The 20,506-nt window shown below is 30.7% G+C and overlaps 4 protein-coding genes across 4 annotated transcripts; all 4 read right to left on the bottom strand.

The window, feature by feature from the left end:
- Nucleotides 1-3,236: 3,236 nt before the first annotated feature.
- Nucleotides 3,237-5,528, bottom strand: HELRODRAFT_168256 (hypothetical protein; the record flags this gene model as incomplete). The annotated part of the gene is made up of 3 exons (XM_009014139.1): nucleotides 3,237-4,279; nucleotides 4,433-4,644; nucleotides 5,476-5,528. 3 exons carry the CDS (start codon nucleotides 5,526-5,528, stop codon nucleotides 3,237-3,239), a joined length of 1,308 nt encoding a protein of 435 aa, XP_009012387.1.
- A 751-nt stretch (nucleotides 5,529-6,279) lies between these two features.
- Nucleotides 6,280-8,382, bottom strand: HELRODRAFT_185333 (hypothetical protein). Its single transcript, XM_009014138.1, has 5 exons — nucleotides 8,239-8,382; nucleotides 7,910-8,026; nucleotides 7,653-7,761; nucleotides 6,832-7,016; nucleotides 6,280-6,679 (listed from the first exon to the last, which is right to left on the bottom strand). The coding sequence occupies exons 1-5, from the start codon at nucleotides 8,332-8,334 to the stop codon at nucleotides 6,542-6,544; spliced, it is 645 nt and encodes a 214-aa protein (XP_009012386.1). The 5' UTR covers nucleotides 8,335-8,382; the 3' UTR covers nucleotides 6,280-6,541.
- Nucleotides 8,383-9,354: 972 nt separating this feature from the next.
- Nucleotides 9,355-17,424, bottom strand: HELRODRAFT_97472 (hypothetical protein). Its single transcript, XM_009014137.1, has 16 exons — nucleotides 17,233-17,424; nucleotides 16,598-16,672; nucleotides 16,396-16,513; nucleotides 16,186-16,250; nucleotides 15,993-16,103; nucleotides 15,652-15,742; nucleotides 15,253-15,346; nucleotides 14,367-14,436; nucleotides 12,264-12,356; nucleotides 11,522-11,659; nucleotides 11,056-11,161; nucleotides 10,822-10,907; nucleotides 10,466-10,543; nucleotides 10,207-10,257; nucleotides 9,787-10,093; nucleotides 9,355-9,766 (listed from the first exon to the last, which is right to left on the bottom strand). The coding sequence occupies exons 1-15, from the start codon at nucleotides 17,290-17,292 to the stop codon at nucleotides 10,013-10,015; spliced, it is 1,317 nt and encodes a 438-aa protein (XP_009012385.1). The 5' UTR covers nucleotides 17,293-17,424; the 3' UTR covers nucleotides 9,355-9,766; nucleotides 9,787-10,012.
- Nucleotides 17,425-19,149: 1,725 nt separating this feature from the next.
- On the bottom strand, nucleotides 19,150-19,737 carry HELRODRAFT_168253 (hypothetical protein; the record flags this gene model as incomplete). The annotated part of the gene is made up of 1 exon (XM_009014136.1): nucleotides 19,150-19,737. The coding sequence occupies one exon, from the start codon at nucleotides 19,735-19,737 to the stop codon at nucleotides 19,150-19,152; it is 588 nt and encodes a 195-aa protein (XP_009012384.1).
- Nucleotides 19,738-20,506: the final 769 nt, after the last annotated feature.

Below are 20,506 nucleotides of genomic sequence, written 5' to 3'. Positions count from 1 at the left end.
AAAAACAGCGGTTCTAGTTGGAATGAGAGAAATTTTAACAATAAAAAATTTGCGTTGCGATTTTATAAACGGCAAGGAGCTCACTATAAATTATATGAAGAAGGTAAATATTTTCTAGATAGCTACAAAGATGAAGAGTCTATGCTCTGTCAATTTTACGGAAATTATTTTCATCTGAAAAATCTTCCCAACACTTTCTGGCAGATTTCATGCATATTTATGGGACTTGGTAGTTTTCTATTTTTTATTACCACTGGACTAGCTTTTATCGTAAGTTTCGGATCTAAATCATCAATAATAATTCGTCGCATGACGAAGTATGTGGCAAGCCTTCAAATTCTTGCAGGTAAGTCTTATTTCTTCTATGTTAACATAAATTTTATGTTCTTTATAAAAATTATACTTGAACACATGCAGAGATTGAGATGAATACAAAATGCAGTGAGGGAATAAGTATCTATAATTATACATGTGGTTTGATCGCTGGAAATACTGACTGAATCTGAAAACATAATTTTAATTTTTATATTCATTATACAACCATGCTACTCAACACAAAATGTCGGGTTTACGCTAACAATTGTTAACTAATAACAAGGTTTGTTAAATAAATATAAAAAAACATCTAATGTAAAGTTATGATATCTCAATCAATGCACGTTTGTTACTTCCGTTCATCAGAAATCAAGCGCATCCGCTCTGCATAATGAAGATCACCTGCTATACCTATCGTTTCATCTTTATTAGTCACTACAGATTTATTACTATTTTGTTCTTCTTCTTAGTAATAATGATTCATAAAATCTTTCTTTTCATAGACTTGTAACTTATTAATCCCTATTTGAACGTTCACAATTGTTACACGCTAAAAGGAGTTAAACATTAATTAAAAATACACATAACTAGTTATGTAAGTATGTGGTTGTTGACGTTGTTTAAGAGATCCACTCGCCCCTATAACTAAATGCGGTTTGAATGTGTGCATCTAAAATACAGTGGAGTGACGCAAACACTTCAAGCCAAATAATTCACATCATTTTATTAACGCCAGGAGAACAAGTCATTAGAATGAATGTAGAAAGTGCTTTGCGGTCAGAATTTTACATCAAAACTTACAGTTCAATTCTTAGATTAAATATTTATGGGGACGTTCTATAAAAATTTTCTTTTCATTTTTTGAAGGTTAAGGTAATTTTTTCTTGCAACACTTAGAGGTTCTAAGCTAACAACACGCACACACACACAGCATGCGGGAAAACGTGTGAAACCAAGCATCACAAACTGTGCATGTTAAAGGCTTGAATCTCTTTAGGTACTCATCACTTCACTACAAAGCAAGACAAGGTGGGTTAACCGTCGAACGAAATTGAAAAGTAGAGGATACACTGGGACCTAATATAATTGAGTAGTTAAACATAGAATAAAAAAATTAAAGTTTCATTAACGTTAACCGCGCTAACTCATTTGATAGCTACCCCACATGTATCTTATTTTTAAATTATATATTTGGCCGGTAAAACCTAAACAGTCACACTATAGAAATGGAATTTTGATCCATCTTAGTTAAATTTTAAAATGTCGAATTTTTATCAAATTTTATTTTAATAAAATAACATATGATATCTTGAATATCAATAACAAATGTTAAAACATTTTTTCAAGATATATAACATAAAAAATGTTACTAAATAAGATAATTAAGAATACAGTTTGTAACAATCAAAGCAAAACTATAATAAGCAAATAGTATTGAATAAAGCGAAATAAATTGTTTAAAAGCAAAAAATATTGTCCAATAACAGATGGGTCTTTTAGGAATCAGAGACGTAGCCAATGGGTTAGCTTTGGGGATAATGCCCCACAGCGGAAAATTCAGTTAAGGTTAAGGTTTACATAAAAACATAACAAAATTTTGAAAAGATGCTGCTCTTACATTTGGCTACATTAGGTTTACAAAACACTGATTATAATAGGAAAATGTTTCAAAAATGAAGAATAAGCCAAAAAGAAGGTCGCTAATTTTGATTAGAAATCTAAGACCTGCCAAAAATTCTGGCTACGCTACACTTGGGGGTCAAATAAATTGTTATAAATAAAAATGGAAAAAGTGTTTTTTCTATAAAAATAATTTAAAACCCAAAATATGTAGAAATCTTTCTAAAAAAATTAGTATACGATTAAAATTGGAGAGTAAATCAGCTGCGTACTACGGAATTTTATGTGAGAAATATAACTGGCATTTAAGCACTTGGTTCATTATAAAATTAAACGAGATCAATATTCATTTGCCAGTTAATGATTCCTATAAGACAATATAATTAATATGTGACGTCAACGCCGCTTTTGCTTTCATGGAAGTTTATAAAGAAATGAATATGATCATGCAATTCTGATATGAAATTCCATGTTGCGAGATAATAAATTTTAGGAGAAAATATGACAAAATCAAATTTATTGTATTCTTGCGATTTGACAGTAGGCGATGGCGATGTGCGCGATTCGATTTTAATTTAGTGTGTCTGCGTTTGCATTTCTGGAAATATCTATAGTTTTTAACCGCAACCACTCTTTAACGAGGCAATGCATTTCAAAATATTTCAAATTTCAACATACATTTTTTCCTGCCATTAAATCTTAATATATAATTATTCACAGTTACTGTTCTCTTATTAAGCCTTTTAATTTTTCCATTTGGATTCGACTCAAAAGTGGTGAAAAGAATATGTTTTGGATCTGGCATATACAAATTAGGACAATGTATGGTTGGCTGGCCGTACGTTCTGTTATCTGTGGTTACAGCACTTTCCATGTTTTGTCCATTTCTTTCCAGATATATTTGTGCGGACGATTGTCGAACAGGACGTGTTCGTGTTACAGCCTTGTGATTTAGTGGCTACTTTTTTTCATTTTATAGCAATAATTTTTGTCATCAATTACCATAAAAATTTAATTGGTTTATATTTTCAACGAATGCTTTTTAACAATGCTTATATGTTTCAAACATAGGCTTTTTAAAAATTTATATTATTTATTTTATTAGAATGTATATTTAAAAAAATATTAATAAACGTTTGAAACTTTAAACTTTCATGATTAATTCAAAATTATAAATCAAAAACATATCAATTATATCAATGTCGGACGGCATTTATCAATTTTTCAACCTGAGAGAAAGTGCTACTTGCAAAGAAGCATTGCACCACTAATATTGCTTTTTGCTTATAGTAAATGTTTAACTACTTGCTCTTCTTCTTTTGACTTTTGATTATGTCTGGATTGCCTACATTTTCGATAGAACTGTTGTTGCTGCTATTGCTACTGAGACTATCTCTGTCCCCAGAACTTAAACTTTCGCTCGCATGTTGATTTTTATTATTTCCAGTGTCACTACTGCAACTGCTGTCACTTCCGCCACTTCCTTTCGGACAAACGACATGATTCTTCACCGAAGAAATACTTTCTAATTCGAAGTTGTTGTTTTTATACGGTCTCCTGTCTGTGACGAAGGGACATGAGGTCCTGGATGATGTACAATTGTTATAAACATTGTCATCAAAATCATGATTGGTAGCCGACTTTTTCATTTTACGATAATTTTCGCGACATATAAACATGTTATTCTGTGCAATCTGACTGTCCATTTTTAGATATTTTTGATAATTTTTCATTTTATCTTCATAAGTATATTTAGCATCCATTTTGCATTTGAAATTTTCAAAAGAGCTGATGGTCGATGAATCACTTCCGCTGGACGGTGTTCTCGACTGCAGATCAATGTTCTCATTTACTGATTTCTCTTTCACAAAATCGTCATTTCCGTTTTTTTTCATGACTATTTCATACGATCTTTGGATATTATTTGGATTTTTTTTAATCGTATTATGATGATTGTCAAAGATGCAATAAGATTTTACTCGAGGCTTCGATTGAGTGTAGTTCACAAATTTGCAATCAACTTCGGCATGACTTGGAGGACCGTTATCTACTTTCTTTTTATAGATTATCTCAGATATTTCTTTTTCGTCTTCGGGTTCAGTTTTTATTTGGACGCTATTTGCATCACGAATGCTTTGTTGCAGCTTTTTAACACTGCAATGTGATTCAAGCTGAGAAGAAAAATTTTTTTCTGCGTGGGTATTTTGAATCGGACGAATAAAACTTGAACTGTTGTGGTGGTTGAATGTTCTCATGTCATCTTTTAGATCATCATTCATAGTTAGGCGCTTCTGAATTTCATTTTTTATTTTTTCATTCAAATCTGAAACGGGACCTAATACGGCTATGAAAGAATGGAAAAGGTTTAAACAAATATAATAAGTTTCGCTGACAAAAATGAAAAATTATTGAATTTGTGCGGTTTACAAGTGTTCTTGATTCTACTTTTTAAAAAATTAAATTGTACATTTAAAGTTAAAATTAACTGTAGTCTAACCTGGATTCAAATTCTCCAGAACGACTTTTTCCGTTAATGTTTCAGTTGGAATACTATCGTTATTATCTCTAGGAGTTTGCATTGACTTAGTTTTTTTGACAGCTTTTGATATTTTTTCATGACAATGGTGATTTTGTCCCTCTGTAACGTGATTAGCAACAGAAACGCCGTTGATTTTACAATTATTATTCTTATCGTTCACAAGATGAATGCTATGGTGGTGATAGTAGTGGTTAGTATGCTGGCTTAAAGTATGCACATAGAAATTTTTTCTGTAATCGTGATATCGCCGTTCAAGTCTGTCATTCGTATTCAAAATTTGATTCAAATTGTTTAGACTGTTTTGATGATGATGTGTTTTGCTGTGAGAATTAAATTGCGTACTGAAAACATGATTGAAATTAGTCAATGAACTATGACAACTGTTTGACGTTGATTGGCTGTGACTGTTGTAGAACCGTTTTGAAGTCACGTGCCTCTTCAAATGCCTTTTGTAATAAATGTTCCAAGCAATTTTTCCATGAATTGCACACCACCGGCCAGGATTCTTTAAGAATTGTTATTCATATCATTTGATAAAAATAAATTTAAACCAAACTAATTTAATATAATGGTATTTAATATTATATAAACAAAATGACAAAAAAAAATTTCAAAATATTCTAGGCCGACTTAGTCCCTATGTAAATTGACAGTGAAATCATGTGCTTTAATCATAAATTAGAGTTTTTTCAGAATTTTTATAATAAATTTCCTCTGTGAATTTTGATCCTTTTTTGACATTTTTTGCTTTCATAATTCATCTTATTTATGTGAATCTAAAAACAGGTTTTCCCCAAAATTTATCGAGATATCACGTAAAAAACGAACGCAAAATAAATTTTGAGTGAAATTTCAAATCTTTCTTATAGCTACACAGTATTTTCTCTCACCGACCCCGTTGCAAACCACTTGTGTAGACATAAATACATAATTTCGTCCCAACTTGAATTAATTTTAATACAAATAGGATACGATTACCACAAATTCTAGGCAAAACATACCGAGATTCGAACGGGGTGGTGATGATGATGTATTCTATGATTGTTGTGTCCATTCGGTTGAATACTCAGCGATTTCTTTTCTGACCTAGAAAATACCCTGAAGGCAGCTGGTGAATTGAAGCTATTTAGATGAGCTCGGAAGACCTACGAAGAATTGAAAAAAAGACAATCAAATCCAAACTTCTTCAAACTAACATACACTAAAATTGTAATCTGTGCCATGATCCAAAATAATTTAAATTTCAGCTTCGGCTCAGCCTATAAAAATGAACCAAGTCAACGAATCTTTTACAGATAAATAAAAATCACTTGTATTTGCTTTTTGTCGGTATTAAGAAATCGATCGAAGGATGTTGCCGAATCGGAGTTGGAAACATGAAAATAATTCAACGTCAACATAACTTAATCATTTTACAAATTTTAAATGTCAGTCAAGATGTGACGGCGATCAGTTTTTATAGCGTAACTCAGTTTAAACACACACACACACACGCACAATTTCAGATGTTCAAATGAAGTTAAACGCGTATTGTAATGCATGTACATGTATGCAGAGCAAATGCAATCAACTAATTATTTAAAAGATCAAGCAATTAAGAATTCGATGATCACAGCGTGTCTACACCTTAGCGTGATTCATTTAATTGCCATACATTTCATAACGCAAAATGTAATCAATCATTACACTCGTCTGAAAATAACTCAGGCATTTAATGGATATTAACGTTATTCACGTCCTACCTCGGGAAACCGGGTCTCTGGACGCAAAACGAAGATTGATTTAATTGATATTAAAAAAACGAATTAACAGACCATTGTCGAGTCGTTTATTTTTAAACTTAATTGCTTTAGATTGAACAACTTTATACCATTACTTAAACGCCTAAGAACCATAAAAATAATTAAAGAAAAATCTATAAACTGACATAAGGAAAAATAAAAAAAAAATCATTTTTACCAGTGACGACCTATCGATATTTTGCCACAATACAATAGTTGAATGATTAATGAAACCAAATAAACTGTTTGAAATTTGATAACACACGTATAACAGTTCAGAATATAATTATAATTCTTTGGCACTTTCTTTTGGAACAGCAAATGGCTCCTCAACAGGTAGTGAACCACAATCAGCAATGACAACATCATCCAAAGGTTTGTCTCTCCCATCTTTTTTCACATTCTCAATCAGTCTTACAACTTTCTGTATTGTGTTTTTTGTATCACTTATAAAAGTACCAAGCTAGAAATTTCTCAGAAAATAAAATTAGCATTATTAATTATTATATTATTATTAATAGCATTATTAATTAATAATAAATTAAAATTAGCAATGTAATTAACAAAAAAACATACCATGCCTTCAAGCACAACACCAAATACAACATGTCTGCCATTCAACCAATCTGTGGCCTTGGTTGTTATGAAAAACTGGGAACCATTTGTATCTTTGCCAGCATTGGCCATGGAAACCCAACCAGCACCATAATGCTTCAATTTGAAGTTCTCATCAGGAAATTTAGCCCCATATATGCTCAATCCTATTGATAAATAATGAGTTTGATTAATCATTAAGCTTGCATTTAAAATGGTTTCAAATTTAAATGCATTTAAAATTATTGCTAGTTTAGCTAATTTTAATTATTGGTATATTTAGAGTTTAAACAAAAAATTCAGTCAGACCACAACATTTTCCAAGTATCTATAATAACAGCAACATGGAAACTTTTCAAATTTTATATTGAAAATACTTAGAGAACCATACAAAAGCAGACAAAACTTTTATTGTGACAACAGATTGAACCAAACAGTAAGAGACTGAGATAATAAAATTATTCAAAAGAAGAAATTTTTATTATAAATTGCAAAAACAACACATCAGCTAACATAGCATTTCAAAAAATATATAGAATTTAATCACATTTGGCACACTTTTTAACAGTATACTGAACTAAAACCAAAAGAAATGAGCTACTTAAAATAAATAAACCTATTAAACTCAGTCATGATTTAAAAATTAATTTAACTGGTTAGAAAAGAAGCTCTATTTGGCAAACCTGATTTATTAACATATTTTAAAGAAAATCATTAAAATAAGTGTAACAAAACTATTCATAAGAGTAAGGTAAGACTTTTAAAGACTCTGAAATAAAATTTGAACAATGACATTATACAACCTCCTGTCCCATCTCCTTTGTTGAAATCACCACCTTGAATCATAAAATCTTTAATGACTCTGTGAAACTTACTTCCCTTGTATGACAATTTTGTGCCATCTTTTGCAACCTGAAAGTAAAATGCACAAACATTTACAATTCAGTATTTACATATGAATATGATTCTTACATAGCAATTATTTATTAATATTATAACTATTATATAAGTATATACTATAATTTTTATTAAATTAATTATCAAACTAAAAATGACAAACCTCAGTGCCTTCTGCAATTGTTTTGAAATTTTTTACAGTTCTTGGAACAGTTTTGCCAAATAATCCTATAACAATTCTGCCCTGTTTTTCGCCTCCAATTTCAATATCAAAAAACACCTTGAAATTAATTATTAAAGATTAACAAAACATAGTTTGCAACAACATGTGCCCACAACAAAATCAAAATTGACATGTTATCACATATGTAATTGTCATGTACGCATCATGCAATGCAATGCATGGTTTGATTTTGATCAATGAGCCAATTTGAAATTGTAAAGTAAATAAATGTGACACGAAAACATCAGATGATTAGCGAGAATAACAACCTTATCCGTAACTTTCGGTCCTTTTTCAGCTGATGCAAAGTAAATATTAATAAGTAAGAAGATGCAGACAGCGATGGAAAGAGTACGTACGGCCATTTCCTCTCAGTTTTCCAAACAACGACGAGGAAAAACGTTTGAAAAATCGTCCACGAAGAAGAATTCGTGTTTCGACGTGATTGGCTCATATACTTAGAACTTGTCAGCGATGGCGGATTAATTTTTACAATTGAAATTTTATCAGGTAACTATTTTTTATTAAATAATCCATTTAAGAAAATTTATTTTCTACTACTTAGAGTTTCAATCACGTAATTTAAAACTGGAATTGCTTTTCGTATTCTTATTATACAAGGTACTTTAGACATCATGGCCAGACGAATGGTACAAATCAGTTTAAGATTGCAATATCGACGATCATCAATATTGCAAATTTTTCAAATATATATATGTGCATTGATCAATGTACTTGTACACACATGAAAATAGTATCAAGATTCATTTCATGGTACATACACACATAAAGATAGTAGCAAAACTCATTTCGTGGTACATACATACATACATGAAGATAGTAGCAAGATTCATTTCATGGTGCAACATACATACATGAAGGTAGTAGCGTAAAAACTATCAATAGAATTCAAACTCAAAAGTATAAATCCAATTATTTTCACGACTGTATTAAAATGTCTTATTAAAGTTTTGAAATTATTTCAATTTAGCATTTTCAGACGTTTTTGTGAATAATTCCTTTGTTAATAATTCTTTTGTTTTATATCCTTTGTGATACCATTTACTTATGGACCATAAAAAACTTTTGATTATTATCAGCTTTTGAAAAATAGAGAAACTGATAAATGCAATCAATAAGGAGAAACTGAAAATAGATACTTCCCAAAACGTTCCGATGCTTTCATCTGGTTGCATGGCTCTAAAAACTATGCGATCCTAGAGCATATCATTCGGTTTACTCAGCGTAGGTTTACGCTAAGCTACCTACTTATCTATCAATCAATCAATCAATCAATCAATCAATCAATCAATCAATCAATCAATCAATCAATCAATCAATCAATCAATCAATCATTTTATCGATGTAAAATTTACAAAGCTGTTTTTGTTAATTTTTAAATAATAAACAAAATTAGTTAAATTGAGTTTGGCGAAAAAGTTTTGAGAAAGTTCATTTAAAATGTAAATAAACACATACCAAAATAATTTTCTATAAACATGACACGCCAATCACACATCTTCACACGGTCATATCACACACTCACACGCACAGAAGATTATATCACGCACACGCACAAGATAATATTACGCACACACACGTACATTCACAGACCACATAAATATCCCTGATTTTTATAGTAAGCTTAAAATGGAATTCAATGTTACGATGAATCCACGCAATTAAAAATTAAGGACGAAATCACTGCAAACGATATTATAAGGAACGGACATTAGACACATGTAAGTATAATAAAATAGATATATATATTTGTATATATATATATAATATATATATATAATATATATATATAATATAACCATCTACAGAACCAGCGTTCGTACGATCGACGCATTAAATTCTATGCACCATGAAATGCTATACAAGGTAGTCTGCAGACGTGAAGAGTTTAATAATGTTTTTAGTCAATAAACGAGGAGAATCAATGACAATAATATAATTGAAGAAGATAGTAAAAAATAAATATACAAATAAATAAGATAATAAGATATTCAATGAATTTAACCGATTATACATATTGTTTTATAAATCATCATCTCTTATATCATCAAATGCAGAATTTCCAGTAAAATAGAGCTCCGGGTTTAAAAATGTAGATTCGATCTGTTAACAAAATGATAGAGTTTTATGTATAAATAAGTAAAATAAGCAATAAAATTTGATTAGAGTTTAAGGTTTATCCTTCAAAATGAAACAACAATGAAGATGCTTTTTACCGGTGGAGACTTCTCCTTAGAGATTGACTTTTTTAACAGTTTGTTCAGACTCTGAGACAAATTATACAACCGACACTATTATAATCGGTAGAGTTCTTTTATATAGAGAAAATAATTAATGGAATAGAAAAGCTAAAATCTAAAATTCAATCCAAATGGTTCAAACATAATGAAGCAGTTAAAAAAAATACTAATCAATAATTTGATACAGAATGAAAAAGGTATAAAAATAATGATACATTTGCTCGCAATTTGTTACTTTATTTATATGCTCTCCATTTTTCTTCATGATCAGTTCATCAACCACGCTCTGCAGGCACATGCTTATGAAGATAGCCTGGGGAAAAAATTTCGATTGGGTTTGGCGAAAGGCGTTGAATAATAAAGACTAAAAAGGAGTAAAATTAATAACATATTAATTGAAAATTGAGATAATTTAAGTAAATTAAATACACAACATAAAATTGTTCCCCAATAACTTTTAAATTTGAGAATCATTAGCATGGATGTATATCAGGCTAACGAATATAAAAGATTAAAAGTGAAATGAGAAAATTATGTGACAATCAACTGCTTTTTGAATTTGCAACAGTATCAAAATAAATGAGAAACTACCTGTGGGCTGTAGATGGAGATCCACTTTAATGTGTTCTTAGATATGAGGTACTCAAGGGACAGTTCTAAGGTTTTTGGTCCAAGTGCTGCTATTTGAGGATTGTAATTCTCTAGAGCCTGTTCGCATTTAACGATGATCATTCGTCATATATACAGATACTAGTGGGACGAACGCATTATTTACTACACAAGGGTGTCTAGCGCATGTTTTCAAATCATAGAATGTGTCGTTACGTCTAATGTTGATACTTGTACGAATAATGAGAAACACGCTAACCACAGAAGCAATCCTCCAACATCTGATCCTTGTCACCTTTAATTCCACTTCTTTGATTCCACTCTGGAGAACAAATATAAAATTTAACAAGAATGTTAAACTGTTTTTGCATTGTGACTTTTAAAATATAAGATCAACCTAGAGTAGTCAGTAGAAATGTTTCATTTTCAATTCTGAATTTTAGTTTTAAGACTTACAAAGCCAACCATGATAAAAAAAAATCAGCCACTTCACAGGTTGCTTAGTTAGGAAAGAGCCTGCAAAGTGGCATTGTTCAAAATCTACATGAGTTCTAAACATCGAATGCATGTATCAAGATGTTAACATTGCATTGTATGACTCCTATGACGTGTGGTATTCAATTAATAACAAAAACAAAAAAGGTTGAAAAATAATGAAGTATAACAAAATTTAAAAGTAAACCTCAGTTTGTAGTTTCAGAAGGATCTCCTTGGGGCCGATGGCGACGACGACAGGAGTGCAGGGTCGAGGGTAGTCGGACATGCAGAGATTAGTGAACATGTGGTTGTAGTACTTCAAGTTACGTGCGTACTTCAAGAACTATTAGCAGGTTCAATTAATTTTGAGTTGCCTACTTTATTTCTTAAACTAAACAAATATTTCTGATTCAAACAAGTTGAATCAAATAATTCTTTACAATGAAAAATATCAAACTCTACCTTTTACAATCATAAAAAACACAAACAAAACGCTATTTCAAATGCCACCCATCAATTCAGTTTGTGTCGATATTACACTGCTGATAAATTTAAAAAATTCCCATCAGAGCGTTCAGAATGGAGTTCAACATATTGTTAAGTGATGACAACGACGACGATGATGATATGTAACAACGTGTAACACGAAGATGAAAGCAATGCATTGACAATTGCAACAAAAAAAAATAATAAAGTGAAATATTAACGCATGCTTATAGAAATCAGATAGGTGGCCCACTGCAGAGAATTAAAAATATACTTGCGTGTACTGAAGTTGCGAAGATACAAAATTCAGGATGTTCAATAAAAAGGATTAAGTTGATGGATGACAGTAAAATAAATATGATTCAGGAACTAACAAAGTGTCATTGATTAGATGTTGTTGGCTAAAATGAACTGATGGTGATGACGATGTGATGATGATATTCAAATAAACATTCACTAACTTCTTTTTTGGAGCCCTGTTTATCAAAGTAGGCTAATCTTTGAGACTGTTCATCATTTAGTTCCAGCCAGCCATTTTCTTTATCGCACTGAGCCTAATAAAATTCATTCAAACAAAAATTTATTAAATGAAATGAAAATTTATAACAAATCGGTCTATTTTTAAACTTTCAGATGCAGTATTGCGCAAAACCTGCAGAAAATCATTCTAGCTACCATTCATCCAGGCATACACATACTCTTAGACATCAGACTAATTAACGATGATGACATGAATGACCATTATTAACTCAAGATAAGTTATGAAAGTAGTGCAGTAGAGCATTCATTTGAAGCGTGCACGTTGGATTCAGTGTGAGTGCGATCTAGCGTACGTGCATCTCATCTCGTTTTATTGCACGAGTGATTTAGAAATTGAAGGAAATGATTAACTGACTGAAGTTCAAAATATCATGTCTTCGTGCAGGCATGACGATTAATTTTTATAACATAGGCCGAGTTAAAATCAAAGAAACATGATCATTTTACGAAAAATTAAATTGATAACAGCAACAATGACAGCAGTGACAGTGACAGCCAGGACAGACACAAGCAGTAATTAGCAGTTAGAACATTGAACAGCTAGACCGTTAGAACAACAATTAACATTGATGAACAACACTAACAAAAATAATGTGTCATTAAAGATATGCTTTCTAACCATTCTTATGAGAATTACATATACAAAAACAATGAATAGCTTGATTCAGATTTAACTTTGATGTTCAAATAAAACTGCTGAATATTAACTATGTGTGTACACAAATTATGTGTGCACTGCACGTGTGTGTATGTACGTAGGTTGGTAACTCAGTTATTTATTCATTAGCTTTTAGAATCAATAATGTTGTTACGGATTCTGTCTCTGTCAAATTCTCATTTTTAAAGAATAAAATAAAACTCATAGACACATAATGTTGCTTTACAGGTACACATGCACACTCGCTACAACAGACACAAATCAGATAGCTGAAACATTTTCGTCATCAGTCAATCAATCATATGTTCACTTGTCTTTCACAAGTTATGAATGGCAAGTAAATAACTGGATTATGCATAACTAAGATTGTTCAGCAGAGAATTTGTAAAATTTCTAGAATGCGTGTGACGAACTTGCGTAAAAGTGCACATGAAAGAGGATTTTTTGTCTGAAATATTCAGAGATTCCACCCATAATCACATAAAAAGATGATTTTTAAAAGAAGATTTGCATCAGGTGCACTGATTTGATGGTAGGCGTGTGATGATAACCAAAATAACAACCGAAGGAAATATATGTTCTCCAAACACAATCGCCAAAAATAGCAGAAAAATACAAACAAATATAAAAACAAAATGTTCCACATCCATTCTTCTTATATTCTTTCTTATCAAGCTGTTGAAAGCTTACTAAATGTAAATTGGCATTTTATGATTGCAATATTTTAATTGTGTCAATCTCATTTCATTGAGTCATTGTTCTAAAGCTTCAAACAATTGTTAACTTGGTCGAAAATAATTTAATTTAACAGAATACAACAATGATATTAACACCAAGTAGTCACTCTGAAATAATTTGATATACATAGGTACTAGGAATGCAAAATCTAATAGTTAAAATTTAAAAAACCACTCGGAAGCATTTTACATCAATCGTAAAAACAAAAAAAAATGTTGAAGACTTTAACAGAGACTCATCATAAGATTGTTGAATGCTGTTAAATATGACCTCACATATATAATAATTATTGTATACCATCTCTTAAACGTAAATTGCTATAAAAAATAATTACATCAAAATTACTCTGTAGTAAAAGAAAATGGCGTTATAAACTTCTGAAACTGTCGTTTTTATATTTCATGTATTGGTGGCTATTGTCATAAAATCATCATTATGAAGTTTAATCTTCAGAGCATACCGAGTGATCGATTGATTATTATAAAGGTGAAACTTCAAAGAGACAGGAATACAATAACGACAAACCAACAACACAACAAACACGACAACAACACCAACAACAAAACAGTCACAACAACAAAAGCTACAACGTGCATGACGAAGAACATTCATGGAAGGAATTAGTTACTTGAGTGTAGAGGAGATTCAATGAGATCCTGTCATCAAGAAGATCTTCATCATAACATGGGTCCCAGTATCTGGAATGTTCAATGTTCATTCAGAAAATAATTCAGTTCAGTGCCCATTACAAAGCTATCACTTTTGGCCAATGTTACATTTGTTATTATCTTAAATGGCGGTCCATTGTTTAGCGTTCTATTTTTATTATCATTATTAATTATAATATTATAATTAATTATAATGTTATAATTAATTCATATGATTAAAATGTTAGCATTAGAGTTTTAACATATTTAAGTATTTTTAAATAAGACAAACAATGGTAGTTTTTAGTTTAAAATGAAATGCATGTGATAGTACAAAGTTTACAAAAATAATTAAAGTTGAGTGTATAACGTTGTTGGCGTCATGTGATTGTCTCTTGATAGGTTAGCTGATTGGATAGAAAAACAAAACAGATTGGATTGATAAATTAGATAGATAGATACAATAGATATGATATGATTAGATGGATGGGATAGATATGATCTAATTTGTTATTATCTTAAATTTGTCATTTAATTATAATCATCATAATTAATTCTCATACTATAATTAAATCTAATAATTAAAATAAGGCAGATTAGAACACAAAAATAAGATGATATTAAACTGAATAGGCAGAGACTGACTAAATAATTCTGTGTAACATTGTAATGCACAAGTGAACATTGTACATGGCACTAGACTTTGTTGCAGACTGAATGAACTCTGGTCTGGCAAACTGAATAAGTGACTAACTAATGTACAGTACAATGTTTCTGTGTCAAAAAAAAGCCTACAAGAAGTCAGTGGTTGTAATGAGTTAACTGAGGACAATGAAGAAAATATAATCTACAGATGAATGAACTAACGCCTTCCTGATGCATAGAAAGTAGCGGCCTTGCAAGTTCAACGTGGCTTTCATAGATATGTATGGAGATTCAAATCCCTGCATCTTTCGTATAACTACCGACATGCGTTAACAAAATATTGTTAGTAATATAATAATAATTATTATTATTATAATTATTATTATAACAATGAATAAAAAGTAACGAAAAGTCAACTGATTTTATGAACAAAGTGTTGATAATCACAGCAACAACATTATAACTGTAGAATGAAAATGAACAAATGACACTGTTGAATGAGCATATGATGAAACTGTTGAGAACAAATATTTTAAGTGCCATTATGTAAAAAATGAGTTTAAACAAAAAACTGCATGATTAGATAATGAATTGAAAGTTTAAACTCCAATGAAAACCAACCTGCAAAGCTGTTTGGAGAGCTTTTCAAGATAAGGTACAATGCAAAATATGGCTGTGACTTCTCGGGTAAGCTCATCTTAGCAGCAGCTGCCTAAAAGTGGTTAGATTAATATGTTAGTCATCAATCACATATTTAACAATCCAACCAACCAGCAAGCAAACATATCAATTCCCAACCAGTCAAAACAACCAAAAAATTAATCATTTATCAGTTCATTGATCAATTCAATCAATCAATCAACCTGCTCTGTGAAAAATGAATTTTATCGAGATGATTTCTAAGAAGAGCTACAAAAGACCATGTTAGATTAAATGAGACTAACAATAAATGAGCAACAAACCTGGTAGACCAACAAAGTTTTGTCAAGTGAACGCACAGCTACAACCACCTTCTTACCACTGGGAGAATAAATGTCCAAATTGACATCTTCATCTTTCTCTTGCAAACTCTCCTGAACAATTTTTAAATAAAAAAATAATTAAAAATAGTTTGTAAGAGAGAAAGAAATAATAATTTTGATGAGAACTTTTAACCTTTTGAGCATTCAGGAAGAAATCAGTGAATGTCTCGCTGGATAATATTTGAGGACATTGGCTAACTGAAAATAAATTTAAATATAATAAATAAAACATTTAAATGTAAAATGTTATTTATTTCTATAAAGAATTAAAATGCTGTAATAAAAGAAGAAAAGATTTCAAAAAATTAAATAAATAATTAATTGTTAGTAATTAGTTAAATACTCTGTTGAATGTATCGTTCAAGTTCCAATCTTCTTTCTTCAATCTGTGAAGTAGATAATGAAAAAAGTCTTTTTGGAGGGAATGGAGGCAAAATATTGGAATCAAATTCTTTCTTCAACTGTAAATATAATGAAAAATGTCACTAATTTGAATAGTTAGTGTTATATCAAATAAGTAATTTAAAAAATTAAATGATGCTCACGTTGGCATTGAAATTGTGCAGTTGTGAGTATCTCAGTGAACAGTGGTACACACCATTAATCTGTATGTTGTACAACTGAAAGACAAATAGGAAATTAATTGGTTAGTTTATGATGCCGTTATGGAAAATAAAAAAGCAATGTCCATTTCTTAAATTAAATTTCCTAAAGTTAAAATAAATGTATATAAAAAAAAATAATAAGACAATTGAACTATTAATTTTAAATATATAAATACAAACATAGAAAAATAAAATAGCTTGTTGATGAAAATTTGCCAATTCATAAATAATTGAATTAATTTTAAATAAATATAATATAATGATTGCATTGTGTGTGGTCATGTATTCATATTTAAAAATTTTTTTGTTTTAAATTTTAAACTACAGTAATTTTTCTATTAAGTAAACTAATTGAATATATTAAAAAAATTAAACCATTTAATATGAAATATTAAAATTAATGTTTTAATTTTTAAACTTTAAAATTTTTATATTGAAAAAAAATAGTTGTCAATTAAATAGTTTTTAAATTAAAAAAAGTAAGATTAAACAGTGAAAAAAAATTCATAATAAAATTTAATTTATTATTAAAATTTAAAATAAATTTAATATAAAAAATTAAATTGAAACAAAACCGTGTAATTATTATTTCTTGAATCGATGATGTCGGTGGTGTCCGGAATGGAGAAATGCATTTTTTATCATTCCAGAAGCAGGCAGAACGATAGGACGGTAGGTATCCACCAGCGAGTTAGGAGCGTTAGGACGACGATACGAACAAAAAATTTTTAAAGTTTTACAGAAGTTTTTTTCAAGAGCGTGAAAAATGTAAACAAACAGAACTACAAACTACAGTGGTGGGTGTTTTTAAAGTTAATACACAATCATGTGCTTCTCTCTTTTCTAGCACTCCATTCATAAGCAACCCATATTTTAATTCACATTTTTCTTCCTTTCATTTATACATACATACATACATATATATATATATATATATACATATAGAATAATATAATATGGAATGTTGACCATCATACACTTAAAATAATGATACGAAAGCTGAAGAACATGTACTTAGACTTTAATTAATTGACTGTAATACAAGCTATTCCTTCTAATCTAATCTAATCTAATCGTCATATATTTGAAAACAAAATTGTGAATTTAGTTTTATTTTGATCATTGCTTGACTAAAAATGATATTATTATCAAATACAGTGCATACCATTGTACTTAAGATTACTTGAAGCATATATCTTCAACATCAATCGTTATTTCAATGCAATGGCTGCGAGCCTTTAAATCCCTTCGTGTGGTTTCACAGGTAAGTGTGTAGTCGAAGGGTGACCTGATTAATGTTTTCTAGCCTGATAAGCACACCAATTTCAATCTGCATTTAGTTTTATTTTCTTCCCTCTTCTTCACCTTTTTTTCAGTTGTTTAACGTTATTGCTTTGTTTACTATGTTGTTTTTTCCTTTTCAATGACTTTTCTAAGTGATGGTGAGAGGTGAGCAAGTTTTTGCACGGCCATTTTAACCAATGTAGTCTATATCAAAGTGTTGGAGTGGGAAGTTGTCAGTCTCCAAGCTGTTGAATTATACAGGAACTTAAACAAGAGTTAGACAAAAAATCGACCTGGAAGCGTCTACATCACTATATAATATATTTTAGATTTTGTCAACCACCGAGGCTATACTGTTAGAATTCCCTGCTAATCATAATGTGAGGTCATTGTTGCCAATTTTTCAAACCAGTCGTCAATCTCCAAAGATCCATATATTCTTTTGGGTGTATCAATGTTTCATGAAGCTAAGTTAGTCGCATAAGATAGGGGAGATGGGGGCACATTGATCTGTTTTGAGGTTTTTTTGTAACAACAGTGAAACTAACCAAAAAGTGAATATTAATATTTGTGCAATTTACAGAGGAACATTCATTTAATGTATTAAGTTCAGTTTCAATTGTATAATACAAGAAATTTTTAAAAAAATTTAACTTTGGTACAACCCCTACAAAGGATCAAAGCACCCCATATACGGGGTACCATGATCCCTCCCATGGGGTACATTGATCCTAGGTATAAATCAATATGATTTGATGTTCATTTGCCTCCAAAAAACTCGCTAAAACACATTGGATATAATAATTCATAATTTTTAATAAAAATTAACATTAATTAAGATCTTTAAAAATTGTCAAATCAACGGGAAAAACCAAGTGACGACTGACTCGAGCAGTTCCACCATGCTGAATTGGATCTGGAACTTTACAAACAATGTCCTCTTTTATAAATTGATATAATTCAGCATTTCTACAGATAAAGTTGAATGATGACATCTTTTCCCTTTTCAACCAGATGGATTTGCAAATCCGACACAACCTCGAGGACCATCTCTTATCATGAACTCTTTGAAGTTGACACGAGGAAAAATAAACAAAGGTGGTATGGAATTACCAATTGCATTTATAGCACAGCATACTGTAATTAATTTCCCTCTTTCCTGAGATGTCATCCTTCCGACTTGTTTCAATCCTCGACCGGCTATAACTTTAACAGGCTTTTGCACAGTTGAGTCCAGTTTCATCTACATTGTATATGTTCTCCGGACCAAAGTTATGCCTTGCACGAACCTTGTGAAGATTTTTGAAGAATTCACTGACATTATATTTATTGAATGCTGTTGCTCTTGCCAGACTAGTCGCTTCAGCTGCACGTAGTGACAACTCGGGTCTTCTTTTCATAAAACCCTGGAGCCAATCAATACCAGCAGTTTTTTTCATTGACCATGAAGATGGGCATGTTATATTATTCGCAACGGCCATATCATATGCGAACTGGCGAGTTGTTTTGGTGGATAGTCCATAGTTCATCTTAGATGCTTGCAGCAAATACTTTGCAAGCATCTCTTCTTGTTCTAAATTGAATACCTGCCTTGTATTCCAATTCGGTATCAAACCTACACTTGGACTGAGACTACTCTTCCGAACATATCGCTTCAATGTCATTCGGTCAATTCCAGTTTCACGTGCAACAGCATTGATAGCTCTGTTCTTTTTCAGAACTTCATCAACTGCTGTTCTCATCACTTCAACAGGTGTTTTACCTCGATTAGTTTTTCGCTCCCGATATCTCACCATTATGAAACCAAACCTGCAAAGTACACAAATTACATTTTACAATAATGGAAAAATAGCATTTTGCATGGTTAGAGAAAAATGACTAAACATCCTGGAGAATTATTATCTGAGGACAGTAGGGGCACTTTGATCTTCAGATCAACGTACCCCTTACTAGTACAGATCAAGGAGCCCCCATGGCATGGAGCACACTATAATGGCGATATCTCATCAATAAGTATGTGACTGAACTTAGCCACAATGACCGACCTATATAATTTTATAAGCAATCTTTGATGCCAACTATACAAACGTTAAAAAGCCAATTATACACACGTTAAAAAAGAGATAAACGTAAAAGAGAGAGGGTACAGCAAGCCTGTATGCATATGCGATATATGTTATATTATGTTATATGATATATGCTGTTTAAATAGCAGCTGACATGTATGCATGTTATTATAAGCTTATATGCTATATTATGTTATATGTTATATGCTGTTAAGTGGCAGCTAACAGGTATGCATATATACATGTATATATAATTATATAGTTATATATCGATGCTATAAAAATATATAATACTGTAGTTGTGTGTATTTGATAATCCTATTAATTTCTATTATTTATTAATAAATTAAATTTTGTGTGGTGTAAATATTAAATAATAATTATTATTTTTCTGCTGTATTTGTAGAAAAACATACACAATGAACACAGAATGCATTTTTTTAAATCAATAACGATTAAAAAAAAACTTTTGCCTTTTCTTGATGATCCTACTCTTCTC

The sequence above is a fragment of the Helobdella robusta genome (assembly GCF_000326865.2).
Source record: "Helobdella robusta unplaced genomic scaffold HELROscaffold_13, whole genome shotgun sequence".
Lineage (NCBI taxonomy): Eukaryota > Metazoa > Annelida > Clitellata > Rhynchobdellida > Glossiphoniidae > Helobdella > Helobdella robusta.
The sequence above is the reverse complement of the archived record's forward strand: the minus strand, read 5'-3'. Positions and strand labels throughout refer to the sequence as shown.